Source organism: Momordica charantia (genome assembly GCF_013281855.1).
Source record: "Momordica charantia cultivar OHB3-1 chromosome 3 unlocalized genomic scaffold, Mcharantia_2.0 BLBB01000003.1, whole genome shotgun sequence".
NCBI classification, from domain to species: Eukaryota; Viridiplantae; Streptophyta; class Magnoliopsida; order Cucurbitales; family Cucurbitaceae; genus Momordica; species Momordica charantia.
In genome coordinates, this window is record NW_028275161.1 from 13,834,295 (window position 1) to 13,862,000 (window position 27,706).

At 36.5% G+C, this 27,706-nt stretch overlaps 1 protein-coding gene across 3 annotated transcripts in view; it reads right to left on the bottom strand.

Annotated features, from left to right (window-relative positions):
* Positions 1-27,706, bottom strand: part of RNL (RNAligase) — a 52,473-nt gene that overhangs the window by 22,889 nt on the left and 1,878 nt on the right. Inside the window, exons 3-15 of one of the 3 annotated variants that reach the window (XM_088121314.1) lie at positions 26,404-26,449; positions 25,541-25,649; positions 25,132-25,231; positions 12,412-12,490; positions 6,687-6,810; positions 5,681-5,787; positions 5,162-5,293; positions 5,012-5,076; positions 4,702-4,854; positions 4,323-4,483; positions 4,181-4,212; positions 1,977-2,146; positions 626-705 (exon numbers count right to left, since the gene is read on the bottom strand). In XM_088121314.1, the coding sequence (XP_087977440.1) occupies positions 626-705; positions 1,977-2,146; positions 4,181-4,212; positions 4,323-4,483; positions 4,702-4,854; positions 5,012-5,076; positions 5,162-5,293; positions 5,681-5,787; positions 6,687-6,810; positions 12,412-12,490; positions 25,132-25,231; positions 25,541-25,649; positions 26,404-26,449 (1,358 nt within the window). Of the gene's footprint in view, positions 1-625; positions 706-1,976; positions 2,147-4,180; positions 4,213-4,322; positions 4,484-4,701; positions 4,855-5,011; positions 5,077-5,161; positions 5,294-5,680; positions 5,788-6,686; positions 6,811-12,411; positions 12,491-25,131; positions 25,232-25,540; positions 25,650-26,403; positions 26,455-27,706 lie in introns of all 3 variants that reach the window. The other 2 variants (XM_022302236.2, XM_088121315.1) reach the window with 2 other exon arrangements.

Genomic DNA, 27,706 nt, shown 5'->3' on the forward strand with positions numbered 1-27,706 from the left:
GGGAATCAGTATGCATTTATATCCTTTCCATGGCAGGTTTTTGCTTTCTTTCTTATTTTTCACTTACTGGAGTTTGTTTCCTTGAACAATTATGTATCATATCTTGTTCCAAAAAATTAGTCTTACTTATTTGTTCAGAATACTGCAGCAAATTTGATGTCTCCACGATCCACAAAGGAAGAGATAATACCTACAAATTAAATTGCCTAGGAAAAGTAATTTCTACTACCTACAAACTGCAAGGAGACAGGTGGTGCAGGCAAGTCATTTAACCTATTCATAGTTTTTTACCTCTTAATGAGTCTCCATGAGGACAACCAAAATTTAATAGATTGTTGTAGAGAGAACTGAAACAGGAAATAAAACATCCATGTATGCAACCAAAAATTAATCTAGTAGTCATAAACTGAAAAAAAAGATTTTCACGTTTGCAACCCGGCTGTGTATTTGAAGTAACCGAGTGGGAAAGTGAAGGAAAATGACCCCCATTCATCCAATTTTCACCGTGCATAACATTAGAGGTCTACCGTTTTCCTCTCAACTGTAGATTCATTTTCTAAATTTATATGGAAAAACTTTGACATGCCCATTCTCGTTTTTAAAGCAACAAATCAATTAATCTTACCTCAAGTAATAGGCCTTGTATGCAGCTGGACCTTCTTTGAAGAGAATTGACAAGCCATTGCGAATCAAAAAAGTCCGTAACTACGAGACAAATATAAGAAGAGTTCAGACTTTTTTTTTTGGAACAAAATACAAACTTTTCATTGATGAAATGAAAAGGAACAATAATTGTTAAGGGATACAAACTCTCGAAAGAGTGAAAAAGAAACGTAAAGACAAAAATACAGGATCTAAACAACAAAATTACAAGGCCAAGAGTTCAGACTATTTGATTAAGACTAGTTTGGTAATAGCAATCACGAAAAAAAATATACATAAATAGTTTATTTTTTAGTCTAGAAATCCCTTGACCTCTCCAAATTCACTTAATTTCAACCTAACCCTACACCTTATGATACTGAGAAACTTGTTAATATAACATCTCAGATTCCAGACCTCATGATTCTGAATTAAATTAAAGAGCCATGAAAAAATATATATATATAAATAATTTTTTGAATCCAGAAATCCCTCAACCTCCACATTCACTTAATTTTAACCTAACCCTACAACTTGTGATAATGAGAACTTGTTACTATAATATCTCATATTCCATAACTCAGGATTCTTTATTAAATAAATGAGCCACGAAAAGAATATACATAAATGTTTTTCTTATAATCCAGAAGGCAGAAACCTCTCGACCTCTCCACAATTCACTTAATTACAACCTAACCCTACAACTTGTGATACCGAGAAACTTGTTCATATAGTATCTCGGATTCCAAACTATTGGAGTATTATTGTAAATAGCTAACTAATTAGTTATTTAGTTAGCTTTCAGTTATACTCATATTTCAGTTGTAAATCTTCAATTTAAGCAAGCTTGTACTTTCTCAAATAAATGAGAATCTAATAAATGAGAAAGTTAGTTTACACATTAGTGTTGACTCTAATACAAACCTCGGGATTCTTGATTAGATAAAAGAGGCTTGCATCAATTAAAGAGGAGAGAAGCATCCCAAGTATTAATCGACTAAGGCTCGAGAATTAAAATAGAAAAAGCAGAATTAAACCAAAGATAAATATCAGATAACCAAATTGTGAACGAAACTGGCCGATATGGAATGAACCTGGAAGGAACATAACCTACAACTATGTACTGCTCTCGAGTGAGGTGAATTAATTCTTTCATCTACTTTTACAATTACGTACTGCTCTTGGAAGCCCTTCTTTAGCTAGGGCTTCCCTGCTGGGCTTTTGTTTTTTGTATGCCCGCATTTTTGTTTTGTTTTTCATTTATCTTAATGATGAAAAGTGCAGTTTCCTATATAAAAAAAATACTTAAAATAGACAAATTAAAGCAAGAATACCTTATATGTAAGAAATTTTAGTTTGATCATCAGATTTGCATCTTCATCAGCAAGTCCATCTCTTCCCAAGATGCCATTGCCTTCAACCTCCATCAAATTGCTTTTGCTTTTCATGATTTCAGCAGCCTTGTCCTTGTTTGCTTTGAATAAATTAATGTCAACAAAAAATCCTGGGAACGCATGAAGCTGTGAGCCAAAAAGTATTTTATACAGTTCAAGACAGTTGAAAAGCTCGAAACAGCATACCTTTCTTATTTATTATTTATTTTCTTTTTCTTTTTCAAAAAACAACGTTTTACTAAATAAGGCTCTTGCAAAATGGGTTGGAGATTTTACGATGAATTTTCAACTCTTTGGTGAGGTGGTGAAAAGTATTCATTGTCTTGAACCTTTTGGCTGGCATATGAAAATTAAAAAGAATGACTGTTCGAGAATTTCTTCAATTAGCATATCCAGGCAATGGAAACTTGTGGAAGATTTAAGCGAATTCTTTTTTGGCATGATACATTGGGGGATTCTCCTCTTAAACTTACCTTTCCACACATTTGTCAGGTGGTTTCACTACCTAAAGGTTCTGTCTTTTTATCATTGGGATTCTTCACTTTGCACTTGGAAGATTGAGACTGGAAGGAATTTAAAAAAGGATGAATTGGCTGACTTTATCCTTCTGTTGGCTAGGCTGGATGTGGCTTCTTTAATAAACAGGGACGATGCTAAAAAATGGAGTATTGATTCTTCGGGTGCTCTCTCTGTTAGTTCTTTATCCAAACATTTGTCACTCTTCCCACTTCAAAAACAGCTGTTCTCGGCTATTTGGAAGTAAAAAATTCAAAAGAAGGTCAATATTCCTATATGGATTTTGTATTACTCTGGTTTAAACACAGCAAAGTAAAGAAACAAAAACGAAATATCAAACTAATTATGAACAAACTGAGTATATCCAAGCATTTATGATGTAGACTCTTTAAACTGGCATTCTTTGAGAAAAAAAAAAAAGGAACGGTTGCTCAAGATGTCCATGGAACAATATATCCAAGCATTGGAGAAATGTTCAACATCTCTCTTCTATCAAGGTACACAATGGTATGAGATCCCATTTTTCGCTTGATTTGTGGTTTAGTGATTTGGTGTTTAAAGATCGTTTTCCCCATCTTTTTGCTGTGGCTAAGCTTCCCCATAGTGCTGTTTGTGAAAATTGGGATGGCTCCTCTTCTTCTTGCGTCATTGCATTTTGAAGAAACCTTAAAAGATTCAGAGATCGAGGATTATTTATCCATTTTGTCAACTTTGAGCTTGGTGTCTCTCTCAACAGAAAAAGATAAATTGTTATGGAATCCCGAAGATTCAAAGTTTTTTTCTGTAAAATCTTTATAAGAGGCCCTTGGAAGTAGGATTCCTCTACCTAAATTTCTGATCTCGGCCCTCTGGAAGAACAGTTGTCCAAGGAAGGCTCAATATTATGTCCTGGATCCTCTTGAATGGTAAGTTGAACACGGCGGAATCTTTGCAACAGAAGCTCCCCAAATTCTCATTGCAGACCTATATTTGCTGCTTAAGCTCTTTATTCAGGATCACTTATTCTTTCATTGTTCATTTAGCTCGAGGTGTTGGTGGTCCCCTCTAAATGTTTTCAATTTATCTTGGGTTTTTTCGCTGGCTGTTAACTCAAATTTGCAGCAGTTATTTCATCTTTCTTTTCCCCTTTCAACAGCTTGGTCTGGGTTTGTGATGGATTTGTGCGGTTGAGGCCTTACTTTCAGAGATTTGGTTGGAAAGGAATCGATGAATTTTCCTCACCAATAGTAGGGAGTCGTCCTAATGTTTTGAGATTGCAAAGTTTAAAGCATCCCTTTGGTGTTCCCTCTCGGCTTTATTCTCGAATTATTCTCCTAGCATCATATGTGGTGCTTGAGAAGCTTTTATTTATCCTTAGCTTATGACTCTTTGTATGTTTCTTTTTGTATTTCGATCTTCTTTCACTCTTTTTTGAGTTTGTATCTTTAAACATTTCTGATTTTTTCCATCTATCAATGAAAATCTTGTTTCTTGTTAAAAAAAAATAAAAAAGACCAAGTACAGAATCAGATTTATGAATCATGACCATCATGTACAAAAATGTAACGAATGCTTACAAGTACTTTGAATCGAAGTAGTTGAAATCTAAAGAAAAATAAATTTCACATTTTTGAAAAGTTGGCTATTACCTCGATATAGTGGCCACAAACCTGGCTTGTGCCTGAAACATGTCAACATATTTCATTTTATTAATAAAAATACAACAATAACTTAACAATACCAGCAAAAACAATTATTTTAAACACTGTAGAGTGCAGGTCCAAGCAGGACCTCATTTCTTTTTGATATCGCCGAAAAGCAGAGTCGCTGTGAACATGAATGACCATCTTATAGAAAAGGTCGTCATTTGATATAGAACCAACTTTGTGGAAATTATGATAACATTTGAAGGCAGCTGGTAGACGTTTTTCTCTCATTAGACGAATCATTTCCTGGACATATTTGAGGTACTTCATGAGCAATTCATATAGACTAGAGTGAACATAAAGTTTCAAGATGCAAAAAGAACCTATACGTGAAGCAGTGGTAAAGAAAATACAAAATATTTCTAAAATCTGGACTGGAGCAGATAATGTGACATTTATATTAAGAGAAAACACAAATACTTAATAAAATTCATTTTCCTAACACGAAGTAACAATTAACTCGCCTGTAATTTGGAGGTTGAAAAATCAGTCGGGCTGGTTTGTAAGAATTTTGATAAAACAGATCTGTCTGCAGTTCTTGAGTGGGAATCACCCGACCAGTCTGAATGGTCAGGGCAGAAAGAACTACCAACGTTTTGAAGAAGTGCCTTTATTTGCTGCAGTTGAATTTCAACAGAAGCAGAGATATAGTAAAAAAGGTGAAAGCTTAACAGGTGAAAATCATTCCATTTCTGTTCTAAAAATACATAAAGCGTAAAATTAACATTCAAAACAATCATACCATCGTATTTCATGCTAAGGAATTTTTGTTACCTGTTTTTCATCTGACCTATTTGCAGCACAAATTTCCCTCAGGCTTCGTCCCAAATCAAGTCCACCTAAGATGAAACATGGTATAAACAAAAACTAAGGATGCCAATGGAGACGGATTTAAAAAGAGAAAATAACAGCTAAACACCAGACCTCCTTCCTCATCTGGCAGAGAAGGAAATTCTTCCAATACTTTCTCCATGTGTTTTGAACTCTCATGGCTCACAATACGGGCCACGAGACCCTCAAGAATTTCACCCTGCACTTTTATGTGGTCTTTTGAGCCTGCACACCAGTTCCAGTTGACAATCATTATAGAACTTCTAAACTGACAACAAAAAGTGAGAAAACACTGCAGGGTCCAGCAAAGGAGAAGTGGGAACAACTTATTAATATTCATGGCTACAAGTCATGGAAGAATAGAACATATGTAAAGCAAAGAGACCCATCTTCCAGTTTCATGGATGGATTGGTTGAGAAGCAAAAAATAAAAAATAAAAACAATAGAGAAGGTATCATAAGAGATGATTTAGTGGATAGCATACTAACTTTGACAAAAAGCCTCAAAAGCAAACAGAGCCAATGTAGGAGCATCAAATTCGGAAAAAGACGACACGCAGCTGATTACTGTACCTGGTAACTACTTTAAGTTTAATCTGACAAAATCAGTACCTGGTACAGATATTTCTGCAACTTCATCAAGAGCCTTACATACTGATGTTGCAGTTCCTTCTTCACAAAGGGCATCAAAGGCAGCAAAAAATGATGTCACTGATTTCCTTCAACAATTATAAAAGAAAAAAATCAGGAGCCTGAATATATATATATATTTTTATGAACAAGATACTAACTTCTCATTTAAATAATGAAAAGAAACAAAATTGTTCAAATGATACAAACTCGAGAGAGTGAAAATGAAAGACAAGCAAAAAATAAAAACAAAAAGGATTAACAATGATAAATAAAGACACTCCAATTGGAACAAATAAGACTAGGGGAGTAATTTCCAAACAAAGCCTGAATATATATTTATAATATATATATATATTTTTTTTACAGGACACAAGCCATTTTTCTAACTACATTAAGTAAGACGCTACAAGATTTAAAAAAAGAAAAAGTAAAAATAAAATTATTTCAAATTAGATCATCCAACAATTTAAAAAGAAAAATCACTTGAGCACTTGAGACACATAATCAAAATCCAAGTTGCACAAAAGTAAACAAGAAACGGTAAGAACTCTAGATGATATAACACATCTAATAAATCACTAAACATTAATGACGAATAAAATAACTCTCAGATAATTCATCATCTGGCAATTTTGTTGCTGGCTGCCAATAAGACTGGCAATCTTATAAAATCTTCAATAATCAGCCACTTGATTGGGACAAAACAAGATAGATAGATGATAAACCACAGGTTGATGTAGCATTTCAATGTCAAATTCTGAGAAGGATAAAACATTGATAAGTTCAGCAACTGTGGAGTTATCAATACTTTCTTGGGACAGAAACTCTTCATCCACTTTTCCATGTCATGCAAAACATTAGAAATTACATTTATTAAAATGTCATTGTCTTTGATCATAAAAAATTTGTAACCAAGATGTAGACACTGTCTCTCAAAACAAAATTGTTCATACCATGTAAATTAAATGAAATTATGGACCATCACCTGCTTGAGAATAACCAAACATGATTAGTTGGCAAGCGCCATTCTCTACAAAAAACTATTATTTCTGCAGTTGAGTAGAACTTTGGCTTTCCATTGCCTAGATCAGTAACTGCTGTAACTACCACTGCAAAAGATGAAAAAGCACATTGTTTAAAACCTAATGCAATATCCTGACAGAAAGAAGCACACAATATAAAAATATACGAAGCGAAAAAACATTAACTTCACAGAAACATAAATTACTAACGAGTAAAAAAAGAATACAAGTCTTTTTAATTGGACTGCAAGAATGATCAAGAAACTTCTATTATGGCTGTGTAACTTTTATGTGTTAGAAGTTTCTCAGCAAGGAAGGCCGAACGTCAAATGAGAGCAATCTCAAGATCTAAACAAGCTATGGTTGTGTAAGATTCTGATCTTCGTCTTCAAAGACACAAGCAGGGCTTGGATTGTTCTTATGCTGAAGTTGTTAAAGGTCTCGGTTCTATAAAGCCTTCTTCTTCCATGGGCATTAGAATCGAGAACAGTTTTGGAGGTGAAGGTAACTTAGTCTGCAACAAAGAACGGGAGATGGCTGCATCCAAGTCAAAGCAGGCTCAATCAGCAGTCAAACGCGCCAAGGGGGTTCAATGGTTCAAAAAAGAATCTGAGGTGTTGAGTTTAGATTGGAATAATGTAATGGTTTGTTTCCGGATGTTGCGCTCACGATGTGAATGGAGCAAGATTTCTTCCACACTTGAAGCCAAATATTCTCAACCTTGCGAGCTCAATTCTTTCATGGTAGACAAAGCTTTATTCAAGTTCAGTAATGGCAGATTATTAAGTTCAAATGAATTATCAGGCAGTTGGCGGCAGGTGGATGGTTTTAGTCTCAAAATAGAAAGGTGGTGTATTTTTTTTTTTTTTTGATAGGAAACTGCACTTTTCATTAAGATAAATGAAAAAGAGAACAAAAACACGGGCATACAAAAACAAAAGCCCAGCAGGCGAAGCCCTAGTTAAGGAAGGGCTTCCAATCCAAAAGAATATGACCTAACTGATCATTACAAAACAACTTCGAAACAAAGCCGCACAAAGAAACATTAACTCTAATGAGGTCCCAAATTGTATCGCTATCTCTCTCCACCCCCTAAAAATTCTGTTGGTCCTTTCCAACAAAATTCCCCACAAAATAACAAAGAAACAAGCTTGCCACAAAAACCTCCCTTTCTCGCGAAAAGGAGAAGACAAAAACACTCCCTCCACCATAGCCCCCAATCTCTATGACGGACCCAAGAAACATCGAACATCTCAAAGAATCGACTCCAAATCTTCGGGGAAAAGATGCAATGCCATAAGATATGACCAAGATCCTCAGAGTCTTGTTTGCAAAGAACACACCATTGTGGCCCCAAACAGGAAGAAGAATGCTTCTGAATTCGATCCATGGTGTTGATTTTCCCAAGTAAGACCTGCCACACGAAAAATTTAATCTTCTTTGGAATTTTGACTTTCCAAAAGGAGGCAAATACAGGGGCAACTGGGAAAAGATCAGGGGAGCATAAAATTTTAAAGAAGGAGCTACAAGAGAAACCTCTAGAAGGATTAGGGGGCCAAACATGAACATCCTTTCTATCCTAAAAGAAAGGGACTTCAGAGAGAAGATGAAGTAACTCACTCACTTCCCGAGACTCTCTGTCAGTTAAAGACCGACTGAGACCTAAGGAAATAGATAGCCCTGTCTCCCCAACATCCAACACCGAGGCCACCGAATGCAACTTCCTGTCCGATAAAAGATAAAGACGAGGAAATAAAGAACAAAGAGGCTTATCTCCCACCCAATGGTCCTCCCAAAAGTAAGTGTCATGACAATCCCCAACCACGCAAAACAGACAATCCCCAACCACGCAAGACAAAAAATGGGAGAAGGGAGGAGAGCCGGAGGAAATAGCCTTCCAGGGGTTACTAGCGCAAACCTTGTGCCCTTTGTCTGAAACACAATCAATGGGGTGCGGCCTATACTTACTCACGATAATCCTCCGCCATAGAGCTCTAGGATCTTGGAAAACCCTCCATAGCCATTTAGCCAATTCCCTCCATAGCCATTTAGCCAAAAGCGCATTGTTCCAAAGCCTCAAGTTCCCAATGCCAAGACCGCCTGCCTCTAACGATCTGGAAACCATACCCAACTAGCTAAGTGAGGTCCACCACCCTCATTCACCCCTCCCACAGAAAATCTTCCATAATTTTTTCCAAACTCTTACAAACAGCCACGAGTGCTTTAAAAAGAGAGAAAAAATACAACAGAATCCCACTTAAAGTCGCTTGAATGAGCATTAACCTTCCTCCTTTAGAGAAAAAACCTTTTTTTCCACAAGGACAGACGTTTCTGCATCTTTTCCAGCACGAGGGCCCAAAAAGAAATAGCCTTAGGATTATGCCCCAGAGGAAGACCTAAATAAGAAGCCGGGAAATTACAAACTTCACAACCAACCATGGAAACCCAGCGAAGAAGTTTGGAGGAGTCACAATTAATACCCAAAAGCGAACTCTTGCTTCAATTGATCTTAAGCCCCAAGATAACCTCAAAAAAGGACAGAAAGTTGTTCAAGTTATTAAAAGAGACTTCCTTCCCCGAACAGAAAAGGGCGTATCATCGGCAAATTGAAGGATATAAAGGTCGTGTATTGAAAACATAACAGACCAGATTTCATATTAGGGTATGGAGTTGGATTACAATCAAAGATTTTCCTCTTTCGTTTTGGAATTGTGGTTGCTTTGAAGCCATCGCTAGATATTGCGGAGGTCTTTTGGCCATTTCTACTAGAACTTTGAATATGTTGGATGTTTCAGAAACTATTATTCAAGTTGAACAGAATCAATGTGGACTCCTGCTAGCTATTGTTGAATTAACTCATAAGGAACTTGGATCTTTTGTTGTTCGAATTTCCCAATGTCAAAGCTCAGTTCATTATAGGAGATTTTCTTCCTCTTTTGATCTTCGTAATCTTTCGAATCCTCTAAACATTGCTAGATATCAGTCAGTTATGGAAGTTGAAAGATCATTTCCTCTTGGTTTGATGTTTATTCAAATAGGAGGCAGAATTCTGTAATCCATGAACCCTATAAAGCTGTTGGAATTCCTGCAGGGGACGGTCAGCATCCTGTCCTTAATTGCCAGCTGGCCAATAATGGTGATTTCGATAACTTAGCAGCCAACAGTAATGAATAAATCAATGAGCCATCTCTTGATTGTATTTTGCAGAAATCGAAAGGTTTTGTTGAGTCCTTTGAAACTGTTGGAATTTCCTGCATGGGACTGCCAGCTCCCTATCATTAATTGCCAGCTGGTTGGTAAATGGTGATACCAACAATTTAGCAGCCAACATTAATGAAGCAATCAAAGAGCCACCTCTTGAATTTAATTTTTAGAAATCGAAAGGTTTTTCCTTTCCCTTAGTGGCTAAGAAGTTAAACGGTCTCATGGAACCTTTGCCTTTATTCTATACAAGGAAAAAGAAAAGACGTTGCCAATTAATAGCATGGAAAGAATTAATTCGGCTGAGAAATTGCAATCAAATTTATTGGAGGCCCTTAGTGATGACAGAGTAACGCATTCTGTTTTGGTTCCTTCTCCAAATATTAACGGCGACCTTCCTTCTTCTCTTTCACATGGATTAATTAATTCTACCAAGAATGGTGCACCTTTTTCTACGTCTTCTCCACTTCCCTTTGATGAAGTTTCAGATTCGGAGATCAGTGTTAGCTCAATAGTGTCCAGCGAAGTACTCTGTGAATCATCTTTGGCCCAATAGTGTACAGCGAAGTACTCTGTGAAGAGTCTGCAGCCATTGCATCCTTTTTCGAAGAGATTGGTATCCAACTGATACCAATCCCTAAGCATGAAGATTTTGTCATGGAATGTTCGAGGCCTCGGTAAGGATGACAAGAAATTTATGATGTAACTACTTATTAGAAATCTGTGCCCAAATGTCGTGTTTCTGCAAGAGACAAAACTTCAACAATGGAGCTCCAGAGGTATTGGTTGGTTGGCCATTGATTTTTTTGGGAAATCAGGAGGCATTTTGGTCATGTGGGATGAAACCAGAGTTTGCGTTAAGGATGTCATTAAGGGGGTCTTTTCCCTGATCATTTTGCTTTCTTTTTCTAATATTAATGACATCTGGTTAACAAATGTTTGTGGTCCAACAGATTGCAAAGAAAGGAAGCATTTTTTCACTGAGTTATGGGATCTTTATTCCCTTTGTGATGGCAGTTGGTGCATTGGCGGGGACTTCAATATCATCATATGGCCGTCAGAGAGATCTTTGGGCTTTTTGTCTCAAAAGGATGGGAGGCTGCCTTATCAAATTCCAGAGCTTCTCGTGCGGAAAGAATCACTTCCGATCATTTCACTATTCTTTTGGAGGCGGGGGATTTTAAATGGAGACCTAGTCCGTTTCGTTTTTTTGACTCTTGGTTAAGCAATAAGGACTGCATCAATCTTATCGAAGCCAAACTCGCCGAGGATAGATCATATGGGTGGGCCGGTTTTTATTCCAAATTTCTTCTCTAGATGTTAAGGAGGAAGATGTCGGTCCCTCCATTGAAGAATCTGAAAAAATGAGTACTCTACCAGCTGATTTGCTTCGATTGTATGTTGAAGAGGAAAGAAACTTGCTTCAGAAAATTAAAGTTAAATGGCTGAAAGAAGGGGATGAAAACACCAGTTTCTTTCATAGGTTTCTTGCCGCTCGAAGAAGGAAGGCACTGATTTCGGAATTGAGAAATGATCATGACACTTCCTTAATTAACCAATGGGACATTGAAGCAGAGATTATGTCCTTTTTTGAGAATCTTTATTCCAGTAGATTTGATTCTCATTTTTCCCTTAGAGGGATTAATTGGCACCCCATCTCACCAGCAGACAGCTTATGATTGGAGAGACATTTTGATGAAACAGAAGTTCGGTCCACGTTGAATGATCCTGGGAAGAATAAAGCCCCGGGCCTTGATCGGTTTACAACAGTTCCAAGAGTTTCATCGTAATGGCCATCTTAATACTTGTCTTGAGGAGAATTTTATTTGTCTATCACCAAAAAGGTGGCAGCTTCTAGAGTATATACCAATTAGCCTCTCAAATTCCATTTATAAAGCTGGCAGCCGTGGATAATGTTCTTCAATTGCTCCTTGGGTTGGATTTGTCTTCACAAGGTCGCATTCTATGGCTTAATGCTATTAAGGCTTTGCTTTACGAGCTATTGAAATCTTAGAATATTTTAGGAATGGCGCAAATCTTCATTTGATTGGCTTGGCTTAGCTAAATTTAAAGCCTCACCGTGGTTTTCTATGTCATCTCTCTTTGGAATTATTCTTCTTCCCTTATTTGTTCTAATTGCAGTGCTTTTTGCTATCATTTTTAGGCTTTTGCTGTTTGTTTATATTCCGTATTTTCCTTTAGAGAGTTTGTATTGTTGAACATTTAGGTTCCTTTTCATTATTTCAATTAGAAGTTTGTTTCTTGTTAGAAAAGAAAAAACATAAAAATAATTAAAAAAACAAAGTTTTAAGGTAAAAAATCTTGAGAGAATTACATCTGGTCTTAAAGGAAAGATTGATCATACATCCTTCCTCCACTCCCTCTTAACTAATTCAAATAGCAGAATTTAAATTTACTAAGATCTTGGAGCTCCATGTGAATCAAACACTGCAGACTAATAAATTTGAAGTTTTAAATTAACATTACCATAGTCCTCTCGAGGTCGCTGGCCATGGTCTCCCAAAACAGCTGTTACTAACTCCATTGATATGCACATGCGGTTACTCTAAAAGAAGAAAGGTAGCAAGATCGTTTGAGTGCTGCAAGGGGATGTGAAATGATCGAACAAATATAAACATATTCAAGATTCTCATAGCATTTCATTAAAAATGGACTGAGAGAAAACAAAAGGCCTACAAAAAGAAAAAGCCACTACTAAAGGAGCCAAACATAACACTTATTCTTTAGGACTCAATCCAAAAGAATGACACCTAATTGGTAATTACAAAAAAGCCTTAAGTCGCTGAAACCCAAGGAGAGGTATTAAATATAACTAGCTCTCAAACCTCCCCCAAAAGCTCTTGGCTCCTCTAAAAATTCTGTCATTCCTTTCAACCCAAATGCCCCACAAGATGGCAGAAAAAAAAAGCTTGCCATAACAGAAGCTCTCTATCTCGAAAAGGCGAGAACAACAGCACCTTCATTGACGAAACTGTACAATCCCTACGGCTCGCCCAAGAGACCCCAAAAACCTCTAGAAACCAATTCCAAATAAGCTAAGCAAACTGACAACTCCACAATATATGATTGAGATCTTTAGAAGCATTTTTGCAAAGGACACACCACTGAGGACCCAATAAGGCAACAACAAGGAAGAACGGTCCATGGTATTAACTGGTGATATGAAAGGAATCTCAGAATTTTTGAAGACAAGAGGCAATCTCCAGAGATGCGTTTTCAATATAGCTAAGTTCAAAATTTCTCAATGGGGTTCCTTATCTTCTATTTAGCTTGATATGTTCTAATTGGGGAGCTTTTATTGTACCTTTTTAATTTTTGTTATTTCTTATCTCGAAAGTCTTTCGAAAGTTTGTATCTTTGAACATTTCTCTTCTTTTTCATTATTTCAATGAGAAGTTAGTATCTTGTTAAAAAAAAAACAAGTGAAACCCAAAGACGAGTTTGGGGCCCAAGACCTAATGTATTTCCTCGCCTGTGCGAAACAGACATCCCTGTAGAAGCAAGCAAAGCAATAACCTATCACACATTCCCATCCGTCAAAGACCGATAGAGACCCAATGAAATGAAGGAGAATTTCCCCACCCTAAAACAGAGGCCACTAAATGCAACCTCATCCTACTGAAGAAAGGTGGACAAAGGGTCCCCTTCTTTAGATCCCTCGACGCCAGAATCTTACCCATTGGTCTCCCATTCACAAGGAGAGAAAGTTACATTTCTAACAAAACTCCAAATCCTCGCTCCCCACTTATACCAAAAGCCCTTCTTCCCTAGGACCTTATTTAAGAAAGATACCAATCCACGTAGTCAAAAGTTTTCTCAAAATCAATTTTGAAATGAGTGCCTTTGTTAATTTGAGAGTAAAAAATATACTCCTTGATTCAAACATGTAACTTAAGGTCTTCTTATATAGGAGAATGACCTACTACAAACAAGGAAAGTAATAAACACCATAAAGACTGAATATCAACAATAAAGACTAAATATTGACAACTAATATTGACACCTGATATTTACACAAATATTGATAAATCCAACACTCCCCTCAAGCTGGTTTGAAGATGTCGTCCATTGCCAGCTTGCTGATTAAATTGTCGAATTGTTTCTTTGGAAGTCCCTTGGTTAAAACATCGGCAATTTGCTCTGTTGTCGGAAGATAAGGGATACATATTGTACCTGCATCAATCTTCTCATTAATAAAATGTTTGTCAACCTCGATATGTTTGGTTCGGTCATGTAGCACTGGGTTATGAGCTATAGATATGACAGACTTATTGTCACAATAAATTCGTATAGGTGTCGGCTGAGGAATCTTCAATTCTTCAAGTATCATTTTGATCCATATACCTTCACAAATTCCATGAGCCAATGCTCTAAACTCTGTTTCAGCACTACTCCTGGCCACTACATTTTGCTCCTCCATGTAACTAGGTTTCCTCCAACAAAGGAACAGTAACCAGAAGTAGACCTTCTGTCGGTAGTACTTCCAGCCCAATCTGCATCAGTATAAACTTCTACTTGGAAGTGGTTATTCTTTTCGAATAAAATACCTTTTCCAGGAGTTCTCTTCAAATATCTCAAGATTCTATAGACAGCTTCAAAATGAGTTGGTCCAGGTGCATGCATGAATTGACTTACCATACTTACAGCAAATGCAATATCTGGTCGTGTATGTGACAGATAAATTAATCTTCCCACGAGTCTCTGGTATTGCTCTCTATCCTTTATTTCTTCTGCGTTTGCTGCTTGTAATTTCAAGTTAGGTTCAATAGGAGTTTCTGCGATCCTGCAACCAAGCAATCCTGTTTCTCCAAGTAAGTCAAGAACATATTTTCTTTGATTAACGAATATACCTTTCTTCGATCTTGCGAATTCCATTCCTAGAAAATATTTTAATGTTCCCAGGTTCTTGATTTGAAACTCACTTGCCAGATTTTTCTTGAGACCAGCTAGTCCTGCTTCATCATCACCAGTGAGAATAATATCATCTACATAGACAATCAGAATTGAGATTTTATTATTCTTAAAGTGTTTATAAAATATAGTATGGTCAGCTTGACTCTGGAGAAATCCATAACTCGATATGACTTTTCCAAATCGTTCGAACCAAGCTCTAGGAGACTGTTTGAGGCCATAGAGAGATTTCTTTAATCCGCAGATTTTATTCCAACCGAGTTCTTTTTCAAAACCTGGTGGCAAATCCATAAAAACTTCTTCCTCAAGGTTGCCATTGAGAAAAGCATATTTCACATCAAGCTGGTGGAGAGGCCAATTTGAATTAACTGCAAGAGACAAAAGAACTCTAATAGAGTTAATTTTTGCAACAGGAGCAAACGTTTCCTGATAATCTATCCCGTCGGTTTGTGTGAAGCCTTTAGCTACCAAGCTAGCCTTGTATCTCTCGATGCTACCATCTGCATTACATTTTACGGTAAATACCCATTTACATCCCACTGGTTTCTTATCCTTTGGCAATTCTACTATCTCCCAAGTACTGTTTTGCTTTAGAGTATTCATCTCCTCCATGATAGCTAGTTTCCAATTTGGATCTTCTAAAGCTTCATGTATATTCCTTGGAACAAAAAAATTAGTTATCCTAGATGTGAAGGTCTTATGACTATTTGATAGTTTTTCATATGAAATGTAGTTCGAAATAGGATATTTGGTACAACTTCGAACGCCTTTTCTAATGGCTATAGGAACATCAAGGTCAGAGACAACAGGTGAATTATTTTGAAAATTTGAAGAAGAGGGATTACCAGACAATGTTGAAGAGGGAGGATTATCAGACAGTTCAGTTTTATTTCTCGGAGTCTCAGATTGGCTTTGTGAAGGAGTAACTATTTGATCTTGGTTCCTCTGATTGAATTTCCTTCTAGTATAAAACTTTAACTCAGAACTAGGATTCGCAAAATCGTTTTGTAGTATTTCTCCCCTTGATTGGACAGTTTCTATGCTTGGCATCGAAGGACTAGTAAAATCCAAACAGGTAGGACTAGGAAGGGGAACAGAAATATCCCAAAAATTATCTTCCAAATTCATTTTCTCCCCCTGAAGAGAATTTTGGGTAAAATATGGTTGATTTTCTAAGAAAGACACATTCATACTCACAAAAAAATTTTTTGTCTAAAGATCAAAACATTTGTAACCTTTTTGACCTAAAGCATAGCCTAAGAAAACACATTTAATAGCGAAGGGTCAAGTTTCGACCTGAAATGACTAGGTGTGTGAACGGAAGTAGTACACCCAAAAACTTTGAGAGGTAGATCAGAATATATGCGGGATGTTGGAAAAATATGGATCAGAATATATGCGGGATGTTGGAAAAATATTTTTAAATGACTCAATGGGAGTTTTGAAATTTAAAACTTTAGTATGCATCCTATTTATTAGGTAGGTCGCTGTGGATTTTTTTGACATTAAATAAACCCAAGACAGGCGAGTATGATCATCAATGAAAGTAATAAACCATCTTCTTCAACTATGAGTACTGATTTTAGAAGGACCCCAAACATCACTGTGAATTAAGTAAAATGGTTTGGAAGCTTTATAAGGTTTTGGAAAATATGTGGAGCGATGATTTTTTTGCTAAAAAACAACTTTCACAATTAAAAGATGAACAATCAATTCCCTTAAATAACTTTGGAAACAGATATTTTAAATAGAAAAAACTGGGATGTCCTAGTCTACGATGCCAAAGCATAATTTGTTCTCCAACAGAAAGAGAACTAATACTACTAAGACCCTGAGTTATTTTATTACTAAAGGTACCTCATTAAATTAGTAGAGACCATCAATCATCCTACTGCGGCCAATTATCCTCTCCGAGTTCTGATCCTAAAAAATACAATGAGATTCAAAGAAAGTAACACGACAGTTAGAATCTTTAGAAAGTTGGTTAACAGATAAAAGATTACATGCTAAGGACAGATTGTAACGAAATTGTCTCAGTCAATTTAATGGTTCCTTTTCCTGCAACAGAAGAAAAACTACCATCTGCAATTCTAACTTTTTCATTGGAATATGAAGGAAGGTATGATTCAAACAGATTAGAAGAACTTGTCATATGATCAGAAGCTCCAGAATCTATAATCCATGGAGATGAGTTACTACACGAGAAAGCCTTAGAATAAATACATGTTTATGTCAAGGATACACATGAGTTATTAGAAGGTAAATTGGAGGATAGCAATTTTAGGATTTGATGAATTTGCTCTATACTTGAGTCACCACGACTATCACCAAACATTTCTCTACCATTGTCAGTTGAGATTTGGACCATTTTAAATAAACAACTTGTCCTGAACAACTTTGCCTGAACAAAAACTGACAACAGAATCACACCACCAGATATTAATTAACCAAATCAAATCAGGCCACAAATTGATATTAGAAAGGAGATAACCATAACCAGGAGAGTCGAACCAAATCAGAATAAGTTACGACAGATGAACCAACCCGAACCGATTTGAACCAAAGCCCTGAACAATGCAATACTTAGAAAATCTCCGACGGACAGGATTGACGGTGATTACAGAGGCAGCGGTGAGATCTGCAAGCAGAAGAGGTCGACTGTGAGCAGAAGATGGCGACCGACAAGAGTGCTGGCGGATCGAAGACGGCGAGGATGTGCGCCAGGCACAGATGGGCGATCGCGAATACCAGACGAAGGGACGTGGAGGTCGACTGATGAGGGGTCACGTCGCGGTGGATCTGTGCGGATGACGGAGACCGGCTAGGGTTTTGATTGACAGCTAGGGTTTTAAAATTAGGGTTTGGTATTTTTGATGATGGCTAGGGTTTTGAGAGTTAGGGTTTACTTCCTAAGCTCTGATACCATGTTAATTTGAGAGTAAAAAATATACTCCTTGATTCAAACATGTAACTTAGGTCTTCTTATATAGGAGAATGACCTACTACAAACAAGGAAAGTAATAAACACCATAAAGACTGAATATCAACAATAAAGACTAAATATTGACAACTAATATTGACACCTAATATTTACACAAATATTGATAAATCCAACCGCCTTCCTTGTTCCTGCTCTTATAGGCCTCGTCAGCCTCATTGGCGAAAAGCACCTAATCCAAGATTTGAGTCCCAACAATAAAAAGCTCCTTAGACTACATAATTGTTGGATTTATCAGTATTTGTGTAAATATTAATTGTCAATATTAGTTGTTAATATTTAGTCTTTATTGTTAATATTTAGCCTTTATGGTATTTATTGCTTTCCTTGTTTGTAGTAGGTCATTCTCTTATACAAGAAGACCTAAGTTACATGTTTGAATATAGAAGAATATTTTTATTCTCTCAAATTCACATGGTATCGGAGCTTAGGAAGTAAAACCCTAATTCTCAAAAAAAAAACCCTAGCTTTCATCCAAAACCCTAGCCGTCACCTGAAACCCTAGCCGTCAACTCTCCCGCGATATTTTTCGGCGATCCCTTCACAGCGACCCAGCTATCGCCGTCACCTCTTCGCCGTCTGTCATCACAGATCTACCATCCTTCGCAAATCCGTAGTCCGTCGTGGTAGATCCATACCGTCGTGCCGACCGAATTTGTTTGTCTGACCTGTTCGTCCGGCGATCTCTTCTCAGATCGGTTCGTCTAGCCCGATCTTCGCAGATTTGTTGTTTGCACATCTTCGTCGCCCTGGTCTGTTCGTCCGGCGCCCGTCTCTTCGCGAACCCAATCTCCAATCTGTTCATGAACCCAATCACGCGCCGTACATCTAAGCTCGCAGCCCAGTTGCCGCCGATCTCACAGTTGCCTCTACAGTCGTCGTCGAACCCACCGTCGCCGCCGCCGCGTCATTACCGATCAGTTCACTGATTTCGCAAATCTCCCTTAGTTCTCCATTGCCACCGGAGATTCTCTAAGTATTGCTGCCGTTCAGATTCAAGTTTTTTGGGCGTATAGTCCGGTTCACGAGTTGGTCCATTTCAGTGCTTTGGTTCAAACCGATTCGGGTTGGTTCATTATTATCCTGCTTAACTTATTCTGCCTTGGTTTAACTTTCTTGGTTATGATTATCTCCTTTCTAATATCAAATTGTGGTCTGATTTGATTTGGTTAATTATTATCTGGTTCGGTTCTGCTGTCAGCTTTTATTCAGGACAAGTTTATTTAAAATGGTCCAAATCTCAACGGACAATGGTAGAGAAATGTTTGGTGATAGTCGTGGTGACTCAAGTATAGAGCAAATTCATCAAATCCTAAAATTGCTATCCTCCAATTTACCTTCTAATAACTCATGTGTATCCTTGACACAAACAGGTATTTATTCTAATGCTTTCTCATGTAGTAACTCATCTTCATGGATTATAGATTCTGGAGCTTCTGATCATATGACAAGTTATTCTAATCTCTTTGAATCATACATTCCTTCATATTCCAATGAAAAAGTTAGAATTGCAAATGGTAGTTTTTCTTCTGTTGCAGGAAAAGGAACCATTAAATTGACTGAGACCCTTTCGTTAAAGTTTGTCCTCCATGTTCCACAATTAGCCTGTAATCTTTTATCTGTCAACCAACTTTCTAAAGATTCTAACTGTCGTGTTACTTTCTTTGAATCCCATTGTATTTTTCAGAATCAGAACTCGGAGAGGATAATTGGCCGCGGTAGGATGATTGATGGTCACTACTACTTTGATGAAGGTACCTTTAGTAATAAAATAACTCAGGGTCTTAGTAGTATTAGTTCTCTTTCTGTTAGGGAACAAATTATGCTTTGGCATCGTAGACTAGGACATCCCAGTTTTTTCTATTTAAAATATCTGTTTCCAAAGTTATTCAAGGGAATTGATTGTTCATCTTTTAATTGTGAAAGTTGTATTTTAGCAAAAAATCATCACTCCAAATATTTTCCAAAACCTTATAAAGCTTCCAAACCATTTTACTTAATTCACAGCGATGTTTGGGGTCCTTCTAAAATTAGTACTCATAGTGGAAGAAGATGGTTTATTACTTTCATTGACGATCATACTCGCCTGTCTTGCCTTCATTTAATGTCAAAAAAATCTGAGGTGAAAGACATTTTCAAAAACTTTTATGAGATGATTGAAACTCAATTTCAATCAAAAATTTGTATTTTACATTCTGATAATGGAACTGAGTATTTTAATGAGTTTTTGGGAAATTTTTTGAAAGAAAAAGGTATGGTTCACCAGTCTACTTGTCGGGATACTCCTCAACAAAATGGGATTGCTGAAAGAAAAAATAGGCATTTACTTGAAGTAGCACGTGCTATAATGTTTTCCATGCATGTTCCAAAATATTTATGGGGGGAAGCGGTTCTCACAGCGACCTACCTAATAAATAGAATGCCTACTAAAGTTTTAAATTTCAAAACTCCCATTGAGTCCTTTAAAAATGTTATTCCATCATCCCGCATATATTCTGATCTACCTCTCAAGGTTTTTGGGTGTACTACTTACGTTCACACACCTAGTCATTTTAGGTCGAAACTTGACCCTTGCGCTATTAAATGTATTTTCTTAGGCTATGCTTCAGGTCAAAAAGGATATAAATGTTTTAATCCTCAGACAAAAAAAACTTTTTGTGGGTATGAATGTGTCCTTTTTAGAAAAGCAACCATATTTTATCCAAAATTCTCTTCAACGGGAGAAAATGAATTTGGAAGATAATTTTTGGGATATTTCTCTTCCTAGTCCCATCCGTTCGGATTTTACTAGTCCTCCGATGCCAAGTATAGAAACTGTCCAATCAGGGGGAGAAATACTACAAAATGATTCTACGAATCCTAGTTCTGAGTTAAAGTTTTACACTAGAAGGAAATTCAATCAGGGGAACCAAGATCAAATAGTTACTCCTTCACAAAACCAATATGAGACTTCGAGAAATGAAATTGAACTATCTGATAATCCTCCCTCTTCAACTTTGTCTGTTAATCCCGGTAATCTCTCTTCTTCAAATTTTAAAAATAATTCACTTGTTGTCTCTGACCTTGATGTTCCCATAGCCATTAGAAAAGGCGTTCGAAATTGTACCAAATATCCTATTTCGAACTACATTTCATATGAAAAACTATCAAATAGTCATAAGACCTTCACATCTAGGATAACTAATTTTTTTGTTCCAAGGAATATACATGAAGGTTTAGAAGATCCAAATTGGAAACTAGCTGTTATGGAGGAGATGAATGCTCTAAAGCAAAACATTACTTGGGAGATAGTAGAGTTGCCAAAAGATAAGAAACCAGTGGGATGTAAATGGGTGTTTACCGTAAAGTGTAATGCAGATGGTAGCATCGAGAGATACAAGGCTAGATTGGTAGCTAAAGGTTTCACTCAAACCTACGGGATAGATTATCAGGAAACGTTTGCTCCTGTTGCAAAAATTAACTCTATTAGAGTTCTTTTGTCTCTTGCAGTTAATTCAGATTGGCCTCTCCACCAGCTTGATGTGAAAAATGATTTTCTTAATGGCAACCTTGAGGAAGAAGTTTTTATGAATTTGCCTCCAGGTTTTGAAAAGGAACTCGGATGGAATAAAATATGCAGATTAAAGAAATCTCTCTATGGCCTCAAACAGTCTCCTAGAGCTTGGTTCGAACGATTTGGAAAAGTCATATCGAGTTATGGATTTCTTCAAAGTCAAGCTGACCATACTATATTTTATAAACACTCTCAGAATAATAAAATCTCAATTCTGATTGTTTATGTAGATGATATTATTCTCACTGGTGATGATGAAGCAGGACTAGCCGATCTTAAGAAAAATCTGGCAAGTGAGTTTCAAATCAAGGACTTGGGAACATTAAAATATTTTCTAGAGATGGAATTTGCGAGATCGAAGAAAGGTATATTCGTTAATCAAAGAAAATATGTTCTTGACTTACTTGGAGAAACAGGATTGCTTGGTTGCAGGATCGCAGAAACTCCTATTGAACCTAACTTGAAATTACAAGCAGCAAATGCAGAAGAAATAAAGGATAGGGAACAATAAGTCTCTGGGAAGATTAATTTATCTGTCACATACGCGACCAGATATTGCATTTGCTGTAAGTATGGTAAGTCAATTCATGCATGCACCTGGACCAACTCATTTTGAAGCTGTCTACAGAATCTTGAGATATTTGAAGGGAACTCCTGGAAAAGGTATTTTATTCGAAAAGAATAACCACTTCCAAGTAGAAGTTTATACTGATGCAGATTGGGCTGGAAGTACTACCGATAGAAGATCTACTTCTGGTTACTGTTCCTTTGTTGGAGGAAATCTAGTTACATGGAGGAGCAAAAAACAAAATGTAGTGGCCAAGAGTAGTGCTAAAGCAGAGTTTAGAGCATTGACTCATGGAATTTGTGAAGGTATATGTATCAGAAGGATGCTTGAAGAATTGAAGATTCCTCAGACGACACCTATACGGATTTATTGCGACAATAAGTCTGCCATATCTATAGCTCATAACCCTGTGCTACATGACCGAACCAAACATATCGAGGTTGACAAACATTTTATTAAAGAGAAGATTGATGCAGGTGCAATATGTATCCCTTATCTTCCGACAACAGAGCAAATTGCGATGTTTTAACTAAGGGACTTCGAAAGAAACAATTCGACGGTTTAATCAACAAGCTGGCTATGGACGACATCTTTAAACCAGCTTGAGGGAGAGTGTTGGATTTATCAGTATTTGTGTAAATATTAGTTGTAAATATTAGTTGTTAATATTTAGTCTTTATTGTTAATATTTAGCCTTTATGGTATTTATTGCTTTCCTTGTTTGTAGTAGGTCATTCTCCTATATAAGAAGACCCAAGTTACATGTTTGAATATAGAAGAATATTTTTATTCTCTCAAATTCAGAATAATAGTACTGGAAAGAACTTTTCTCAACAATAAAAGTTTTAGCAATTTCTTTGAAACAAGACAAACGTAAGTTTCATTCATCGATACGTTAATCACTCCCCTCCCCCATGAAATTCTCGAAATACTCAACAAATCCTCTTTATTCACCTCCCAATTGTCTTGATAAAACACCAACTATAAGTCATCAAGACGAGGGGACTTATTCCTATCAAAACCAAAGACGACCTTTTTAATCTCAAACAACATTTCTAAACCAACCTTATCACTTAAAGGCATGGGACTCCAATCAACCAAGACCCTACAAAAATGTTCTGCAGCAGGGCGTTGGAGAGAGAAGATTCGAGAAGAATGAAATCACCTCCCTCTCAACTCATTGATCCCCTCACAAGATCTCCCCTCTATATTCACAAGGGAATCAATGACATTCTTATTACTCCTGTCATTCGCAAAGTTATGGAAGAATTTTGGATGGAAGAATTTTGAGTTACGGCCTCCTTCTTGAATCCAATGCACCTTCGCTTTCACATCTTCTTTCCTAATGAACTCTTCAAAACTGCCCTTTCAACTTCACCATGTAGGATCCACCTTCATTTATGCAACAATATTAAAACTAGGGAAATTCAAGAGTCTCTCATTCTCCTAGAAAGGCTCAACAAAAGCCTAAACACAGATAAGATACTATAAAGATGAAAAAACAATTCTCCCCCCACAGGCCACAGCAGGGTATCCCCCTAACTAACTATATTCCTTTGGGCCCACCAAAATAACTGTGTGCCCTCCTAATCCTCACGTGCCCTTGCCCCCTTACTTTCTTACATACATATACCCAAGTAATCAGAAGACAACACTCCCTCCCGCCTCCAAGGTATCCAAGGATTTAATCTTCTCCATGATTTCCAACTTCAGCCAACATCTCCAAAAACTGAGGTATTTCATTCTTTTTTTGGAGTCACTTTTAGAGACTTTAGCTTCCTCATGAAACGAAAACCCTCCCACTTCCCTACCAGGAGAGTTCCACTACGAAGGGAAAGATGACTTAAAAGAAGGGTGAGAGAGCCACATGTTTCCAGACCTGAATGGATATGGCCCCCACTTAACAACTCCTGAATCCAAACACACCAGCAAATGATTTGACATAATTCTAGGGCCCAAAAATTGTCTAGCTTGCAAGAATATACCCAACCAACCTTTAGACAGCAAAAATATATCTATCTTGCAACATAAATTTCAACTAGACCAAGTGAACTTACCGTTTTCCAAAGGAGGATCAACCAGATTACACTCCTATAAAATTATTAAAAATCCTTATAGACCTTGTCAAGCTACCTCCACTCGACTTTCCATAAAGGAAGAAGAAGAAAGTTGCATTCTTTCTATATATATATATATATATATATATATATATAAATAAGAGACATAATTAACAAAATGAAAAGAAAAAACAGGACATAAAAAAAGACAAAAAGACAGCCCAACAGATGAAACCAAACTAAAACAAGAAGGGGCTCTAATCTAACAAAATAAGATCTAACAGATAATTACAAAAATCCTTAACCAATGTTGAGAGTTGGTGGAAAAATAATGTTATTAAAGGCTGGCATGGGCACTGTTTGATGATGAAGTTAAAAGCTCTGAAGGCAGCCTTAAGTAAGTGGAATAAAGACACCTTCGGAGGTATTCAAGCACAGAAAACCAGCCTTCAAATCAAACTCAAAGAGTTAAATGAAGCTCAAGGAACTTCCCTCCTCTCCCTCCTTTCACTTCTTTCCTTCAAAATCGACATCCCAGCTTCTTCTTTGAGAAATTCACCTTTTATTTTTAGGGACAACACCTTCTCTCATGAGTTACTAAAGCAGTTCTACTTTAGATCTTCAGATCCTTTTTCCTTATGACTTTCTGAGGGAAAGAGAAAGCTGGGCCATCCTTCCATTTGGTGTCCTACCACCAAGCTTCAAAAGAGTGAAGAAAACAAACCTAAACGACATGGTTCCCATGATCTCCAGTTTCTAACACAATCAAAAAATTACCCAACGTATTTTTTAGCATTCTTATCACTTTCAGATGCTTGAATTTACCCTCCTACTCCAGAAAAAAAGGAATCTACCGTTAAAGACCAAACTACATCCTCCCTAAAGCTAGACCAAGTGAACTTATCATTAGGAGGGATTTCACAGAAATTGATCTAACAAGATTTGATACTCTGAAATACCATGAGATTGTATATGGACCCATGAAGCAGATTTGTTAAATATCAAGGGAGGTCCTTTGTTAAGTAATCGTGTAACACTCTCTTATCATAAGGAAAAATGTAAGATAACAAAATCATTGTTTCTCTAATGTTAACAATACCTCAAGAAAATTATTGAATTCTGCTTGCTTTTTTGCTGCTTTAGATCCCCAGGCCTCTCGAAACATCCTTCCCAGAACAAAAACACCAACAGCAGTGTATCTGAAAGTGAAACTTTTAACTTAGGAAACAGGTCGGGAGTTTTAACTTTGTAACAAGTGGAAATTGTAACAAAAAACAAAACAAAACAAAAAATCATGGCAAATGGAAATTGTAACAAGTTTGTGGAGACATACATGTTCACACAATAATTATGTAAATTTCCTTATTCAAGAAAGAATAGCAAAAAGTATGATTACATCCACTTCAAATTAAATTCCTTACTGGCTCTATCAAAATGGATTTTGGCATATCAGTGTCCCGCACACCATCCAAAAAATAATTAAAAGAAAAAACATATTATTGGCATACATATTCCCGAAGCTGTTTTTGGCGTATGCTCCACCTTCATGGCCAGCGTACATAAACAAAGACCCTGAGTGTTTAAGTGAAACCTGCAGAAATTTCCAAGTTGAATAACCTAATAACAACTTAAAGAATTCAGAACACAATCAATATACTATTTACCATTAGAGACAGTATCCGAACACTATAAGCAAAGTAGTGACAAGGGGGGAAATTGGAAATAGTACTCGCTACAAATTATTATAAAAAGTGATAAACGCTACAAAAACTATTTTTACTACTATTTTGTTCTATAAGCAACGAAATTTTTAAAACCAAGCCCCCCCCCCCCCCCCCCCAAACAACTATGGACCCAATTTTGCAATTTTAAAGCATAAAAATTCATAAAAATGCGTAGTCACTGACACAACACCCAAAAATGAATCAATGTCCAAATCACTCAATATACTTTCACTTTGAAAGTACTCTCATCCAAGGTTTAACATCCAGAATTGGGAGTGAATGACAGTCAAAAATACGTAGTAACTCCATCATAAATGGAATATAAAGTACCATAACATTATGGCATTCTTGACAAAAATTGCAGGTAAATCTCTTTACCTCCAACTATGGGCCCACTTTTGCAGTTTTAAAGCATAAAAAATCATAAAAATGCGTAGTCGCCAACACAACACCCAAAAATGAATCAATGTCCAAATCAATCAATATACTTTCATTTCGAATCTACTCTCATTAAAGGTTTAACATCCAGAATTGGGAGTGAATGAGAGTCAAAACTCAAAAATACGTAGTAACTCCATCATAAATGGAATATAAAGTATCATAACATTATGGCATTCTTGACAAAAATTGCGGGTAAATCTCTTTACCTCCAATGTTGCCAAGCCTTTCGATACCATCTCTATCATCCTTGTTCTAATCTGACATAAAATCATATGCACATTAAACATATTACCAGGAAAGAAATTCTCTCATCATTGGCAATGAAATTAATAATCTATCTAATAAAATATAGAAAATGTTGCCTTAACAAAAATCGTAAGTTTAAAATTAAATTACCCACAGAATCACCATTTAACCTTTTTTGCCCATAATGGAAAATTTTATTAAATATGAAGCACATTGCAAAAAGACAAATGTCCAGTGGAAGCCATAAACGTAAAAGGTTCATGAGAAAACTTCCCCATCCATTTATCCATAAACAATTTATACCAAAGGATTCCAGAAAATCCACATAAGATCAATTTTCACCTTGGGTGGTGGAGACATAATGTGGGGAAATGTTATAGCGAGGTTGTACTGCTGATTCAACAATAGAAGCATAATATGTTGTTGCTTAGATTTTTAAATCGCCAACACTCAAATTACCCAATGATTTGGATTCTAAAACAATTTTCTGTTTCACAAAAGAACTATCACCTTCATTTTCTTACCATAATGGAAATTTTTATTAAATATGGTGTAATCATGATCGTAAATTGTAAAATATACGAATCTATCAAATTCTTTTATATGTGACTAACATGAACCAGTTATTTATGATGGAGGAGGTATTGTTCCATCACCTTTAATAACTGAGGGGCATTTATTTGGCTGGCTGGTTTCTCGCAACTTTGTGGAATATTTTTCTTGAAGGAAAAAGGATTCTTTCGTGATAAGAAAAGCTCCTAGGAGGAGGTTGGAGGCTTGGTTAGGTTCAATGCGTCCCTTTGGGCTTCCATTACAAGGTCTTTAGCAATTACCCTTCATCTCTCATTACCAAGGTCTTTAGCAATTACCCTTCATCTCTCGTTATTTTAAATTGGAGCCCTCTATAATAATTCTTTCTTTTGTGTTTTTATTGTTGTTTTGGCTCCTTCTAGCTTGAGCTTTCCTTTCTTTTTGTATAGCCCTCGTGTATTCGCTCATTTGTTATCTCATTAAAAATACATGAACTAATAATTAATTTCCTTTTTGTGATTTTCTTTGAGTTCAATTTTTTACATTGCTTCAGAATATAAACGTTGGTCTTTAAAATTTTGGTATTCCTCTTGCCTCCTTGCACTCTGAATTGGTACTTATTTTGTAACACGAAGATATCTGTGACTTTAAGAGGATTCATTATCCTCTTATACCTGGTCCTTTCTATTCACTTTATTAGACATTTCTTACATTTTTTTTTATATCCCTGTG